General features: G+C 43.6%; 1 protein-coding gene across 3 annotated transcripts in view; it reads left to right on the top strand.

Annotated features, from left to right (window-relative positions):
* The window catches only part of ETV6 (ETS variant transcription factor 6), a 221109-nt gene that overhangs the window by 180877 nt on the left and 23639 nt on the right, over positions 1–16593 (top strand). For all 3 annotated transcript variants that reach the window (XM_063075648.1, XM_063075647.1, XM_063075650.1), the window contains exon 4: positions 6033–6167. In XM_063075648.1, coding sequence (XP_062931718.1) covers positions 6033–6167 — 135 coding nt within the window. The remainder of the gene's footprint in view (positions 1–6032; positions 6168–16593) is intronic.

Here is a 16593-nt window from a genome sequence, read left to right as displayed (position 1 = left end):
CCCTTAGAACCATGCCCCTGGCCACCATTTTTAATCCATTTACTCCTGCATGGTCCTACAATCCAATCATCTCTTCAAGGCTCCACCTTTCAATTACCATAATAGGATCTCCCATGCTCTTAACAGTCACAGTTTCTAATACATAAAACTCAGGGGACACAATTCAAGCTTCAAAGAGTTTTGCAGGGACATAGTTCAATCCACTACAGCGCGTTTGGCTGGAGTCTGGGAGCAGTGGTGAGGACTTGAACTAAGCTGGCACCAGCAGAGAGAAGGGGGTGATTCAAGGAATATTTAAAGGCAGAGTCTACAGGTCATGGTGACCAACTGGATGTTAGATGAGAAGGAGAGAGGGGTAAAAGATTACTCTGAAGTTTCTGGACTGATCAACTGAGCATTTACTGAACTGGGGAACACCACCTGGCTTATAAAGACTTGTGTTAGGTACACTAAATGTGTGGTGCCTGTGTGACATCCAAGAGGAAGGACCTAGGAGGTAACTGAAGGTGCTTCTGGAGTTCAGAAGACGTGCCTGGCAGGAGTAGATTGAGCACAGACAAGCTATGGGAGTGGATGAGACTGCCCAGGAGGAAAGGCTTGTGGGAACCTTTGGGAACCTGAACATTGAAGAGCTGGAGAAGGAGGGAGAGCAGAGAGGTAGGAGGAAAATCTCCAAAGTGTTGTAAGAGGTGGGAGGTAGTCATGACCAGTGATGCGTGTTGCTGAGACATTAGGCAGTTCTCCAGGATTTGACAACAGGGAAATGTGACCTCAGCAAGAGCGGCTTGGAAGACGGTTGGAGTGGAAACCAAATGGAAGGTGAAGAAGTGGAGATAAGAGTTGGACAGCTCCTGAGGGAAATGGGAGCAGTACCTGCAGGGGAAGATGAGGGCGAGGGTGTGTGTGTGTGTGTAGACAGGAAAGACTTAAAACTGTTTAAATGCTAAAGAGAAGAAATCCAAAGAAAGAGGTTGAAGATACAACTGTGAAGGGGGTTGGGAGGGTAGGTTACTGTGAGAGAGATGACTGCAAACTAGAACTGTCTATGTGAAATGACTTAAACTGGAAAAAAAATTCTGTATGTATGAATGTGACTTTGTAAAACTTATGCATGTGATTTAAATACAAAAGTACTGAAACAAAGATAATAGGTTTCTTTGCCAGATTTTTTGATACACATCTGTTAATAATTATCATAACCACAAGAGATACCATCTATTGAGCATATATTATGGTAGATGTGGGGCAGGTGCTTTGTACATATCATCTCATTTAATCCTCGCAACAGACCTGCCAAGTCTGTGCATTATTCTCATTTTGCAGAAAAGAATACTGAAATGAGCCTTGAACTAAGGCTCAAAGAGAAAAAAGTTTGCCTAAGGGCATGCAGCTGACACGTAGAAGAACCAGGATTCAAACATGGGACTGCCTTGCTCCAGAACCCGAATTCTTTCCTCTAAAATTAGAGTACCTGGCCGATTGGTTCACTTGGTTAGAGCATGGTGCTGGTAACACCAAGGTCAAGGGTTCAGTTCCCTGTACTGGCCAAGCACCAAAAAAAACCCCCAAAAACCGAAAAGAATAACGTAAAGAAATTTAACCCCCCAAACAGCATCTGTATGTTGTTAGTCTTCAGACACTGGTGAGATCGATGACGCAGATTGCAGCAGTATTGTCCCCTCTTTCTAGTATCCGTTTGAAACGAATTGCAGTAAAGTAATAGAATTTAGGATTCTGAAAGTGGGTGTCTGGTTTTTCGTGTCAAGATCACCAGTACGAAAAAGTATGTGTGTTTCATTTCTGTGTGTGCATGTGGGCCTGTACCTAGGAGTATAGCTATGATTTATGGGCCTGAAGCTTATAACATGGGGGAATACAGATATTTCTAAGACTCTGTGCAGGGACTTGTGCAGTTAAAAGGCCCTGAAGCTCACTAGTTTCATGACAAATCCACCTCTGCATGTCTGTGTGTGCACATGAACTGTGCATGTGTGCATGAAGATATATGGAGGAACTAGCAAAAGCTACAGTCCCTTGATTGGAACCTTGGCTTTGTTGCTTAACATAATAGAAGCACTAGTTTGTACTAGTTATCTCTTTTCTGGGAAGACAGAGAAGATTTACCAAGATTCAAATGGGTTAAGCATTTTTTGAAAAGTACCTTTCAATTTAAGCCAATGGTCATTAGCTAAGTTTGATATACAAAGGTACTTCAAAAAGTTCAGAAAAATTGAATTAAAAGAAAATACGAGTCCTTCCATGAACATTTTGAAGACCTCTCTTACAATGCTATAACTCATGCTCTTTAGTTCCAGTAGGCAAATAAATACAACTTATTTTTAAATATCTTTATTTCAGAGATCCTTTAGTTAGTATTACTTTTTAGATGTGATCTTCTGCATATATGAAGATTCGAATAATGTATAAAGGCTGGGTGTTAGAGTTACTAAGGGACACTGGACATGAAGTAGGATGGCAGGGTTATCTTCATTTAGAAAAATGTTGTCGACACGACCCATGTTCTGTGTTATTCCTGAAGCCAAAACTAAGAACCAAGGAACAGGGATTGCTGGGGAAGCCAGATTCCAACTCAACAGAAGAACTTTCTATCAACTAGGGCTGTTCAGAAATGGTTTGCTTATGCTATGGCTGGCTGCCCATCACTGGAAGTTCTCAGACAAAGCAACTTCTTGGCTGGGGAAGGCGAGGTGGGGGACTCTTAGTGAGCAGAAGAGTTTCAATCTAAGAAATTTCCAGAATCCTCTCTAAGTCTAAGATTCCAAGTTACTATGGGCACACACTGCCAGTCGCACACACAGCCCATGCACAGTAAATTGGTTCCCGTCCCCTGGTAGTAATGTGCTTATGGCGAGCCAGCTGCATTCCCCGACTGAGCTGCTGGTTGCTGAGGAAACATGTCTGTGAGTGGACTGATCCAGCTCTGGCCACACTCGAGAGTCTTAGAATTCAGTTTTTTCTTGGCCTACTACCTGGGACCTCAGGTCCATGCTTCTCATGGATGGCACTTATGAATGTTGTCATACTGGTTTTCATAACAGGCTTACGGTTTAAACTGGCAGAGTCCCGCTTGACTGGCCCCTCTGCCTGCTTTCTCCTGCACACTTGGAGAGAAACCTTCTCAGTCTGCCTCCCTTTGCCGGCTTTGGGATGAGAGGCAAAAGCAAGCCAGCACCGAAGGCCTGGGGATGGTGGGGCAGCGCACATCCTGCCCCACCGTGGAGTTCGTCCACCAGGTTAGAAAGAGGTGACCAGAGAGCCCCATGGGAGAGTGGTCACAGTCCACCTTCTTCGCCCTTTCTGGGGGGACATAAAACTGACCATAATACAGACACTCCTCCATGGGAGACCTCCTTAGGAGTCTACAGATCTGTCCTAAACTACTTCGTGAATAATAATAATGGTAGTGCTGGTGGTGGTAACAACAGCAGCTACTGATAACTGAGCTTTTACTCTTTGCCTGGTGCTGTGATGAATTTATTGCATGGATCACTTCATCGAATCCTCACAATAGTCCTGCAAGGTAGATACCATTAACATTGCCATTTCACAGATGAGGAAACTGAGACATAGAGAAGTTAAGGGGCAGGCCTGAGGGGGCACCCGTCTGACTCCAGAGCATAGACTGTTACCATTCTGCTGTAATGCCTCGCCTTCTGTATGCACACAGAGAAATGAGAACACGGAAAAGGAAGTAGCCCGCCACCCTCCAGACCTTGCTTTAGCCACCCCACCAGGGAGCTCTTCCAAGCCCAGAGTGCCTCCATGGGGGGCACCAGGGAGCAACAGGCTCACCAGACCCTGCTCTAGGCACTCCGGACGTTTCCATCACTCATCCCACACGGCAGTCAGCTGAGCTAGGTGCTGTTACCTGCATTTTGCAGAGAAGTTCAGGGACTTGCTGAAGGTCAGCTGGTGCAGAGGAGCCGGGGCTGAACCCCGCAGCCTGCCTCTGCCATCTGCGCTCCACACTGCCACATCAGCCCGCCCTGTGAAGGGACCGAAGTTGAACACCCTCCCAGACACTAAATTTACATTTCCTGGCCTCCCCTTCCAAAATGGATACACTAATTACTGACCATTTTTTTTAGTAGTCATAATCATCAGGAACACATTTTTAAATGTTTTCGTTTTCTATTCTGCATACTACCGAAATAAAACATTGATCAAACGCACAGGATAAAACCCAGCAAATGTGAGGCCATGTATATTAGGAAAAGTTCAGGAAGACATTACACTAAACCAAGAGAAACAAAGTGTTGATTAGGGACTTATTTTTGTATGAGATTAAAATGTGAATCATTAAAATAGGACCGTATTTCAGGCTCCGTCTCCCCGACTCATCAGAGATATCACCATGACTACTAGATTTGGATTCCATGAGTTCTGAAGCACTTCTCAGCTCTAAAGTGCAATCATGTGGGCCATGATTCTACCTTACACACAAGATTTTCAAAAGTCTGGTTCAGAATACCTCTGCATCTTCCTGCGCATCTCCTTTTAATGAAATACCCAACAGGCATGATGTCTTCAGATCTTTGAAGTCTTTTACTTTATTTAATCATAATAGTAAGCAGTGGCAGTAAGTTATACTAATAGCAACCAAAATTCAAAGGCAGAGGAAGGAATAAAGTCAAAGCAAAGATACAAGGTTCCCTCAGGAATCGCTTAAAATACGGTATCCGTGGGACTGCATTTGGTGCACATGGTAGAGGAATGGAGGTTTGCAGAGAGAAAGAAATTAACATGAAACGTTTCTCAGGTTCATGCTGAGTTTGGAAGAAAAAATAATGTAGTAATATCTACAGCCCAAAATATGCAGTTAAATTAAGTTGTTAATTAAAGTATCTGTTACAAATGGCTAAAATTAGAGACAAAGGCCCATTGTTTGGTACAATTGTTGACTCCATATCTGTGTGTGGGGAAGGGCGTGGGGGACAGTCAGAGGCCTGTGGTATTTTAAAGATTAATCACCCACCCCTAAAGGGTTTTTGAGGCACCCACCTGCATTTTGAACTTGGATCTAAGCCAGATGGGTGGGACAAGATCATGACAGGTTTTTGTTTTTTGGGGTTTTTTTGGCTAATTAACCACTCCATGGATACTTCAAATACCAAATATATCAGAACAGAGGGCCCCTGCTCAAATCTGCCCCCACCACCCTCTGCAAGGGACTGACATCTCAAGATAATTTTCTAGGGATTACAGAACCTTGGGGCAATGCCTGTATTTATTTTTAAAGAAGGAAAGCATCCCAGAATGTGCTAGTTCCTTACAGAGCACCTTTGGTACTCAGCACCTCTGACCAGACTTGTGAATTTTTTTCATGTTTATTCTTCTTCTGCCTGGGATTGGGGTGAATTAGAAAGGCATATTTTTCTCTGTGGGGACTATTTCTATGACAAATCTATGAGTTGTCATTGGGACATTAAAAATGTTCATACTTAACGACTTTGTAATTCTTCTTTGAATAAAGAGCAAGCAAAGATAGAGATAAAAGGGATATTTCTACAAAAGTAATAACAATAGATTGGGACAATTTAAAGTTCCAATAAGGTCTGGTGTATCCCTCTGATGGGCTATTATTGTGCAGCTACTGAAGCAGTTGAGTAATGTGGGAAAGTCTTCAAAACCTCATGTGGAAGAAAAATAAGAAGATACTAAACTATTAAAAGCCTGATTCTAACTGTATAGCTAAAGATAGCATTAACAGGGCTTCCCGCTGCTAGTGATGAGATTACAGGTGGTTTTTGATTTCTTTCTGGTTTTCTGCATTTTTTAGCTTTTTTTGTATATTACTTTTAGAGTCAAAAAAGTTTGATTCAAATAGTCCCATGGCTCTCACCTTTTGAGTTTCAAGCGCTGCGTCCTGTCCCCCTTAAGGACAGGACTCCACGGGGTCGGCAGCACACCTGTTTTGCTCATCATGATATCCTCAGTCCAGTGCCAGGCACGCGGCTCAAGCTCAGTAAGTCATTGTTGAATAAAGTGTTCGCGTTTCATCTTCTTCCCAGGTGATGTGCTTTATGAACTCCTTCAGCATATTCTGAAGCAGAGGAAAGCCCGGATCCTTTTTTCACCGTTCTTCCACCCTGGAAACTCTATACACACCCAGCCAGAGGTCATGCTGCATCAGAACCACGACGAAGGTACTGGAGGAGGCATCTCTTTCCTTGCCTGAGGTTTAGACAAATCCAGGAGGTTTAATTGTTAACTTGATGAAGCTGTTCTCATTTGTGTGATTCATTTTTCGTTCGGCAAACATTTATGAGTGCTTACTATGTATAAGGCACTGGGGGAAGGCCTCAATGGATACTCCTGGTTCTCTGAAGCTCACAGTCTAAGTGAAGCAGTGCAATGGATATACACTGAGTATAAAGCATAACTAATATGTGGGACCAAAAAGGGTAGTGGAAGGGGAGATTACATCCAGGTACAAGAAGCAGGGTCACCTTCATAGGGGAGAGGGCTCTGGAGGATTCTTTGAAGTCCAGCAGGGTTCTGATAAGTACGGATAAAGTGGAAAACATTCCAGCAGAGAAGATGCTGTGAAGGTGGGGTGAGACCTTGGTGTCAAGAGCAGTCAGATGACATGCATTGTAGAGCTTCTCTGCCCCCCGCCCACCCTTTTATTATGAAACATTACAAACCCACCTCAAAGAGAATAAATAAACCCTTGTGAACCATCACCCTGCTTCAACAATGATCAGCATTTTGCCATTGCAGAGCTAGTCCAGGGAGGTTAGATTGAACCAGAAGGTGGAGAACTTTGATTTTTAATACAGAGGAACATAATGGGGAGCCATTGAAGGTGTTTGAGCAGGGGGGGGGGGGTAATCAAAGCTGGGGGGGGGAACCCAAACCCTATGAACTTGCATTGGCTCAGGCTTTCTGCATCATGCATCAAAGGGTTATCAGCGTGGACTCCCTGTCAGGGCTTATTTCAGATGTCCCAGTTGCTGCTCTGCTCTTGAGTTCACAGTAGTCGTAAAATCGTTGGTAGAAAACGGAAGACCAGAATTGGAATGTGGCCCTAGACATAGTTCCAAAGTAGGTGTTTGGGTGCAGAAACAGTTGAGCGCCTTTCCATCAAACAGCTGAGTGTAGGTAGAGCAGCATTCGGTGACGAATTGTGCCTCCGACGGTCATTATGTCCATGTCCTCCTGCCCAGACTGGTCAGATAACAGATGTGCAGATGCGTGGCAGTACTTTTTCACGTGTACTCCTCCTTAGAAACAGGTTACAAGGGACCTAAAACCCTGGTCCCTGGGGGTACTTCCTTAAATTGATTGATCGTCCCCAAGGACAGGACTAATATTTTTGTCTTGATACTGGCAAATTTTAAAATGAGAGGTTTTTTGTTTTCTTAATTAACACTTCACAAAAGAGCCTGACTCCAGACAACCAATGTCATCTCCTTGTGCCAAACGTTTCACAGCAGGTCCCCCAGCTTCCGTGATGGAGAATAAACGAGCATTTCTTGCATGCTCCCTGCCTCTTTCTCTCATCCTTTCCTCCCCTAGCTTTACCCTTGCTAAATTTAGCAGCTGCCCTCCTCCCCTAATTCAGTTTTTACGTTCCTTTGCTCTTCCTGCCATGAACATTTCCAGCTTGCATAATAGCCAACAGCCACACAGAGAAAGGAGGTGGGTTTACTGAAGCTTGACATTAAGGCTGGCATTATATTACCTAGCCTGCCTTCCCAGATACAGAGGGTGTGAGATGGGGTTTTTCTCTCTTTCTCTCATTATTTTAAAAAAAAAAAAAAAAATTCCACTTGGAATTTCTATTCCCTTTTTATTCCCAAATGTGATTGGAGGCTTACGGTCTCACCTCGTCACAAGCGCTTCCTCCTTTCCTCTTGTCCTGATTTGACTCACAAGTAGGCGTGTTTGTCATTGTTCTCATTTGCAGGAGCTCATCAGTAGAGAAAACTGGCTTACCCTGAGAGCCACTCTCAACCCAAGTAAATACAGATGTGCCAACGCATAGGCTGTAATGAGCTGTGCTCTCAGTGTTATGACGTCAGGGTGATGAGCTCTGCAGGTGAGAGAATGGAGCTAAGGAGGCCAAGGTCAAGGCTTCATTGCCCTGTAGACCAATTAGCTCTGCTTCAGACCCAGCTCTTAAAAGTAGCGTGCACTCAGAGACCATTCCTTAAGGCTGACGGCCATGAAGCAAGATCTGGAAGACATGCCCTGCTCCTTTGCCTATTCAGATGAACAGGTAGGCACAACCAGTGGGGAAGTGTAGGTCTTCATCAGGGGGTATCCAGTGAGAAGAGCTGTTCAGGACACAGAGGTGATGTGAAAAGCTGCCCCTCCCCCAGATTTTCAGATACAGCGGTGCCCTTCATGGCAAGAGAGGTGAAGGGGTCCTTACAAATTCCCTACTTCCAGCCACCTTTTCTCTCTGCTTCTCCACCAAAAAGAAAAAAAACCCCGGCTCAACCTGAATTGTCTCTAAATCAATACTGTTATATTTCATTGAGAAGGGCAACAGATGATTGATGTTAACATACAGAAAGATCTGTCCTGGAAAAAACAAAATCTGTAAAATGAAATTATGCATATCAAATACTACTTCCCCAATGATTTAATTTACATAATCAGGGATACAGCACCATGTAAGAGTATGTTGGCCCATTGACTTGACACAGATACATGTGTACATGTCAATGAATGGCAGAACAGAAGGAGAGTGCAGCACCCCTTCCAGAGAGGCCCAGCTCGGCACCTGAGCAGCCTGGGCAGTGAGGCGTGCAGACTGAAGAGCACACGCAGGCTTCACTCGGCCCCTGTAGCTGCACCCATCACAGCCACCAGCTTCACCAGTTCAGACATCTATAATTTCACAACAGGAAATTATATCACAATACAAATGTGTCTTGTTCAATCTAGCAACAGTTCCCAACAAATACTTCATGAGTACATTATGTTGAAATCTCGCCTTCCTTACTAGCTGCTGCGTGGCAGCATCAGAAGCCAGGAAGCTTGTGTAGCTCAGAGGTTCCCCTCCATGCCCTGATGGGAGAGGAGGGGGATCACACTAATTCATACTCTTTATTTTGTAAACATTCATTATCTCTGTGATGTACTCTGTTCTGAAATCGTGTTATGCCTTGAGCAAAGATTACCACCTCCATGTAGGAAAACCAGCATTTCCATGCTGTTCCCTTATTATTTATGGGAAGGGAGGACAGTATTATATAATTAGGTTAACCCTACGATTTTCATCCATACTGAGACACTTAAGACAATGACACAGGGCTCCATTAATAAATCAGCCAGGACAACAGGCATGCCAGAACCATCCCAGACCAACTGGAATGTATGCGTGTGTACATGTGTGTTTATAATTTTTTTGAAGGATGAGATCTGGAACTCAGAAACCAGGTTCTGATCTTCTAATCTGCCAGAACAAATCATGAAGGCTAAGTTGCTCATTTCTCTGGCTCTCAGATTCCCCAGTTGTAACATGCATGTGTAGACTAAATGTTCTCCAACATCTCTTACAGCTCTGAAATCCTCACGTTATATCTGAGATGTCTGAGTCTCTCTGGGTGATATGAAGACCTCAGGGTCTTGGCAACTAAAATCCAGAAAATCATAACAGTGTCCTGCCTGCTGCTGCTCCCATATGTCTCACCTTACTGAGAACATCTGATAATATTGCCACTCTCAGTGGTCAAACCAAGGGGAGCGTCATTCACTTATTTCATGGTAACAAGATCAGTTTAAGTGGGTTCCTTTTCTTTGACTGTTATGACTCATTTTGTCTGCACAATATGAATTACATGGTAGGTCGGTAGGTAGGTAGCAAGGAGAGGAAATAAACAATTATACTACTTTTTTCACAAAACCCAGGAGGCAAAACATCTTTAGAAATTTCAGACCAGCAAGTGATTATAAAATTATTTTGTCACTCACAGTTGTAATAACAACTTCTTTTGATACCTTAGGTTCCAAAATCAGTTACTTTTAGAGTAACTCATTTTAACTCCTTTTCAAAGAAAGGCTTTGTCCCCAAAATATATATTCAATCCCTACTAGTTCTTTGGTAGTGTAACTACTTGAGAAATAGTTCCCTAAAAGGTCACTGGGTGATATAAAATCAGCTTCCAGTCTGGGCTAAAGTCTCCGAATGGGGCCGGCTGTGCAGAACAATCCACGTAGGACTGGACATGTGCACAATCTGTAGGGAGAGGGAACAAGATCTGTGTTTCTCAAACATCCCTGGGGGGACCCTCTTATCATTTCAACTCTCAGTCCCATCCTTTCCAATGCCCTTTCTAAGAGACTGTGGGAGGTAATTTTTAATCACTTTAATTTGAGATATTTACACACGTAGTGCCATGATTGCTTCTGCAACAGCGGACGCAGTTTTAAGGTGGCAGCTCTGCTCTGGTGCAGCTCTTTGCTTCAAGGTGAACATGGAAATTACAAGTGATGATGAGAAATATTGGGCATTGATATACTGCTGATCTCAATTTTCCTTACAACTAGCACATGGGAATGGCCCGGACAGTAGAGAGGACTCATTTTGTGGGGGGTGGGGAGGGTGGCACGCATCATGCAATGGCCCAGAGAAATTTTATTTGTATGATTGCTTTGTTGCGGGGAATATTACCCGCCACCACCACTACCACCACCAAACCCAAGTGCCCAAAGACTTTGAAGAAATGAAATCTTGTACGATTTTAATGAGAGAATTAAAGAAGATGGGATATGTGGATCTACTTCATAATAAAATAATAGCTAACACTTATTGGGTCCTACACCCTGTTCTAAGCTCTTAAATGTTTGAGTCACTTAATCTTCACAACCACCCTATAAAAAAGGTAATATTATTATTGCCACTTTATAGATGAGGACATAGAGGCTAACTGCAATAATGTAACATGACCCCAAATCAAGTAGCAGAGCTAAGGTTTAAACCCAGTCAGGGCTGACTCTAACGCCTGTGTTCATTCCACTGCAGCATGAATGAGCAAACAGAAATAACATTTTTATAAATTTTTGTTGTGCAGATGTCCTGAAAATAGGGAGGATGAATCAAAGATGAGTAGAAGTATGGAGATTAGATGCCAAGGCAGTTTTCAGGTCACCCGACGGGTACAGTGCAGCAGGTTACCAGCACTCCTGCTTATGGGACTGCCAAATTTAAACAAAATGTCTTTGGTTCATGATGTTAAAAACTCATACTAAATTGGATTGAATGAACCCTACGGATGCTTGACTCCCCCAGGACGAGCAGGCTTAGCGTGATGAGACTCTCCCAGCCCGTGAGAAACGCGGTTCTGACGCAAGCACTAGCTTCTGAGAGCAGAAGTGCAGGCTGCATCCCCGTTGGGGACCGGCCCTTGGTGCAGGTCACTGCTTGAAAGCCAGCCCCTCATTACAGCTGCTGAGCAGGCACCAGGTAGATGAAGCTTGTAGCTGCTCAGGCCGCATTGTGTTACTCGTTGTTGTAAAAATCACCCTGATTCCCTAGTCCTGCTAGAATTGTGTTGATGACTGAAGGCGTCAGGAGGCCATCGGCTGGGGTTTGACATCTGTGCTGTGCATTTTAGCTGTGTCGTATGTGTTGGAGCCAGAAACATAACAGTGCATGTGTGTGCTCTGGATCCAGACCTCCTGGGTTCAAATCCCATCTTCCCAGTTTATCAGCTGTGTGACGCTAGGCAAGTTACTTAACTTCCTTGTATCTGTAAAAAGAAGGAAAATAAAATCTGTAAAAATCTGTAAAAGAAGGAAAATAACAGTACCCGTCTCTTAAATCAGTTAATATGGGAAATGCCCCTAGAACAGCACTTATCAGAGAGCCAGCACTCGTAAATGTTATTCATTATTATTATTCGATGTTTCTTATCGTTATTTAGTTGTGTTTTTTCCTTCTTTTTTATAAGTTTTTAATTGTGGTAAAATACGCATAATGTAACATTTACATTCTTAACCATTTTTACGTGTGCAGTTCAGTAGTGTTAAGTATATTCACGGTGTTGTGCAGTGGTTGGGTTTTTTTCTTACTTCCAATTCCAGTTTTCTTAACCATTGTCATTACTGCATAGGCATGCAAACACCACATTTGTGCATCCCATATGCAGGCCAGGCCTCTTGCCCACCCTTGCCATTATCCTTCAACACCTTAATGGATTAACCAGGCACCGTTCCTAGCATAATTTCTATGGGAAAACACATGTCCAGTGCTGGTCTTTGTTCCTTCCGGAACACATTCCGTGTGGAGGTGAGTACTACTTGCGGTTTATATTACCTCACAGTACCTGGCACATGGGCTGGGTTCTCCCTGACCCCTTTGCACCTCTCACATTTAACAACTAGAAGATTAACCTTTCTGTGCCCTTTCTATTCTGTGATTCTAGCAGCAGGTAATGAGAGGTCCCACCAGAAGAAGAGCAGGCCCAGGTCTTGACTTCCTGTTCTCCCAGGTAGCAGAGCCTCTGGGGCACCAGCTAGCACTTTTTCCCGCTTACCAAGCCTCATTCCACTCTTCTGTATTTCTCTTGTCCTTTCTAGGACCTTTTTTTCCTTCTTTGCCTCCTGCCTTTCAGGACCTAGGACAGCATGACCTTTTACCTTTGACCCTTGCCACTACTGCAGCATTTGTTTGCTGCAGTAAAGTGTGGGAGCACTGGACTGTGCATCTCATCTGGGCCCTCAGTCTACTTCGGGGGGGGGGGGAGACCCACCCACTGTCCCTGCCTCCCCCAGCTTCCTCCATCGGCCCAGAAGCTGCTTTTAGCCCTAGGGCTAGCTAGCTCTCTTGGAAGTTTTTAGGGGTAAGAGATCCCTAATATGCATGAATGACTCTCCCAAGAGATAGGCAGGAAGTCTCCAAGAAACTTCCTTTTACCCCTAGGGAAATGCCATCAGATCCCTTTGAGATAAGGGGACTGGGGGCAGCTGGATTTCACCTCTAGGGAAGGAAGCTCTCTGTTAAGGGCTTATCTTGCTCTTTCCCCACTCCAGGACTCCTCCGCCTTATCTGTGTGCCACCCTGACCCTAGTCCTTGTAAATGATTGAGAGGTTTACTCCGATAGGTCTAATTGTCTCATTTGAAATCCGATCTCTTGATTTCTTAAATCACTTCTTTTGTGGGGCTTTATTGAAACCAGGGAGACTCTCCTGTACTGCCTGCAGAGAGCAAGATGGTTTATAGCATCTTTGCAGATTTGCATATACAGTGCTCCCTGTATTGATCCCTACAGGTTAGGGCAGCCTGTTGGGGGCCCACAGTAATGAGAATGAAGCCTCAGAGTCCTACAAGTTACCCACTTGGTTTCTTTCAGCTCCATTCATCCAGTGACTATAAAATTCTAGGATGTATTTACAGGGTTTATTGTTTTTAGGACTTCAAACATATGTGAATCATACACTCCAAACTTGGATGGTTTTCTTATCAGGCCCTACAAGGGATTGAGTGACATTGGCAACTTGTTGAGATGAATAGGCTGACATGGGCAGGAAGGGGTCAGTGGAAGGTTTCCAAACCAAGCAGAGGCTGCACTCATGGGAAGGGACTGGGGTGGGGGTGTGGGGCAGTATTTGTTTGCTAGGGCTGCTGTAACAAAGTAGCACAAGCTGGATGCCTTCAACAATAGAAATTTATTATCTCACAGTTCTGGAGACTACAAGTCTGTGATCAAAGTATTACCAGGGTTGGTTCCTTCTGAGGGCTGTGAGGGAGGATGTTGCATGCCCCTTGGCTAGCTTCTGGTGCTGTGCTGGCAGTCTTTGGCATTCCTTGGCTTGGAGATCTTTACCTTCATCTTCACATGACCTTCTCCCTGTGTGCATGTTTCTGTGTCCAAAGTCCCCATTTTATAAGGACACCAGTCATATTGGATGGTAACAATGACCTCATCTTTAATTACATCTGCTAGGAACCTCTTTTGAAATAAGGTCACCTTCTGAAGTACTTGGGGTTAGAACTTCAGCATATGAATTTGGAAGGACACAGTTCAGCCCATAATGGGAGTAAGAGAACTTGAGTGTGTATATGAAATGTACTTTGAATTCATTTTTGTGTAGCTATTTAAATCATTCCTAGTTCCCACTAGTCTTTTACAAAACTGTGCTGGGATTCGGTCCCTCCTGGAAGAACGTGAGGCACAGTGTACCGAGGAGAGTCACCGCTGGGCCTGGCTGTGCACCCCCTGACCACCTTCTTCTCTGACCATCATCCGTGGCCTCAGGGACAGCACGACGGTGCAACTGTGATCCTGGTGTGTGGGTGGAAACTTGACCATAGCCTTTGCTCGACCCTGGAAACTTCCCACTCAAAACCCATGATGTTCACCAAAGGCAGTTAGTTTTTAGGCTTACTAAGTATTTATTATTTATAACATGATGAAATCGGGTCAGATTTTGATGAATTTTAAATAGAGAAACTATTCTAATAAGTAAAAGGAAAAAGGATGAGAAATCAGGTTTTTCTTTTTTAAGTATCACATTTAAAGTTCTGATTTATTTGGGGCTGTTTGATAGTGAGAAAAGAGCCCCCAAAAGAGGTCTGCAGAGAGAAAGGCTGGGGTTAGAAGACACTTCCAACCAGAACGACAGTTCCCTACCGGTCCTCGGCCTTTGTTCCTCCTTCCCTTCTGTGCCTGCACTAAGTATGCGTGGCTTTCCCTCCCTCTTCCTTCTGTATTCCCTCCCATATCACGACTTGCAGAATGAGGGCAATGTGGATAATTTCCCAGTTTTCCAGCTGGGCAACTCACCAAGAACAAACCCAGACATCAAGGCCAGACCAAAAAAATCTTCTTGTTTTAGACAGAAGACTCCTACATCTGGGGGATTTAATGCACCCACTGTCCGCTCAGTGCATTTCCTGTGTCCGGAGCTTCTCTGCCTGCCGGCTCTGGTCTCGTAAGTTTCCATACCCTGCTGCCAACTTATAATAACAGAGGCAGCAGGCAGCCGGGTAGGAACGTCATAGCCCACTCTGTCCGTGGGTGCATGCTTTGCAAACTGAAACAAAGCTCAGAAGGTCTCATTGTAGGCCTTTCAGCCTTGACAGTGGTTGTGCCCAGACCACCAGGAGCCTGGAATTAAATACCCTTGGATCCAGTTCTCTACCATTAATGTTATCAGCTTCATCAAGTACTTCCTCTTTGAGTGGTGTCTGCAGAGAAATAAATAAATCAAGCTCCTACAAGTCCTGTTCCTGCCTGGATCCTGAGTCAAAAGTAAAATCTGAGTTGGATTATCCAGAACACTCTCCCTCCTTCATTGTTCCCAAAGATCTGGGCAGGAGCAGAGAGTGAAATCTCTCCAGGACATTACATCAGTTCCTCTTTACCCTTGGCATGAAAGTTCTTCCTCTCATGGTCCTCCCAGACTTCCTAAGGCTCGCCCTGAGTGCACACCCTCTCACTGAGCCTTGAAGCCCAGGACATCAAAGAAAGCCTGCAGGTAACCAGATTACTGACCAACGCCTGTGTCCGTTGTAAAATTTGTAAGACGGGAAATCGATTGAGGAAATGGGATTTTTCAGTACATGGTCTTCATCATTCTTAAGTATTTTTAAACCTTAATATGCTTTTTAAGGAAAGAGAGACATTCTGTAAATGGCATTTAGAAGAAAATATGTGAAAGTTTGGAATGAGACTCTCAAATAGTTGCTTACGATGGTCAAATTCTGTGACAAATGAAAAGTCAACTGTGGACAAAAGAAAAAATCATCTTTATGGGCAGCAGAATTGAGATACATATTAGCCATAAAAGTAAAATTTGCCTTGTCTCCAAAAGATCACTGATCATTTCTATCATACTAATAACCTTAGCGATTAAAGTTAATTCCATTGGCCTAGTCAGTACCCTGTAAGCATTTGTATGCATTTGGGTTGAACTGAGGAAGTTAGTACTTGTCATTCCAACCTGTATCCTTGCAAAATTGATTAGGCACATTTAAAAAAAAGAAAATTTATAATGGAAAATATCAAGCCTATACAAAAGGAGGAAGAATTGTATAATGAACCACCATATACCCATCACCAGTTGCGACAATCAACTCATGGCTAATCTTGCATCCTCTGTGTCCCACCTACTCCCCTTCATCATGCCAGGTTATTTTAAAGCAAATCCCACATATATCATTTCATCTGTAAATATATCATATAGGTCTGAAAAGATAACTCTATAAAACCATGATCTCAGACCTATCACATCACCTGAAAACTAGTAGTTCCTCAGTATCATAGATATCCTATGAAGGTTCACATTTTTCCGATTATCACATAAATGTTTTTTATAGTTAGAATCAGAATCCAAGCAAGGGTCTATATATTGCACACAGTTGAGGTGTCGCAAGTCTCTTTCGATCTATAGGTCCCATTTATATCCTTCTCGTGTGTGTGTGTTTGGGCTCTCTTTCTCTCTCTCTCTGGTTTTTTTTCAAAAAGAAGTTAACCATAATTAGTATAACTTTTACCCTATCTTTTTTTTCTCTGATTGTTTTCAAGATTTTCTCTTTATCTTTGGTTTTTAGAAGTTTGACTATGATATATATGCCTGGGTATAGTTTTTATTATGTGCATTCTGCTGCTGGG

The sequence above is a fragment of the Cynocephalus volans genome, chromosome 12 (genome assembly GCF_027409185.1).
Source record: "Cynocephalus volans isolate mCynVol1 chromosome 12, mCynVol1.pri, whole genome shotgun sequence".
NCBI classification, from domain to species: Eukaryota; Metazoa; Chordata; class Mammalia; order Dermoptera; family Cynocephalidae; genus Cynocephalus; species Cynocephalus volans.
This window is presented reverse-complemented; position numbering and strand designations above follow the sequence as displayed.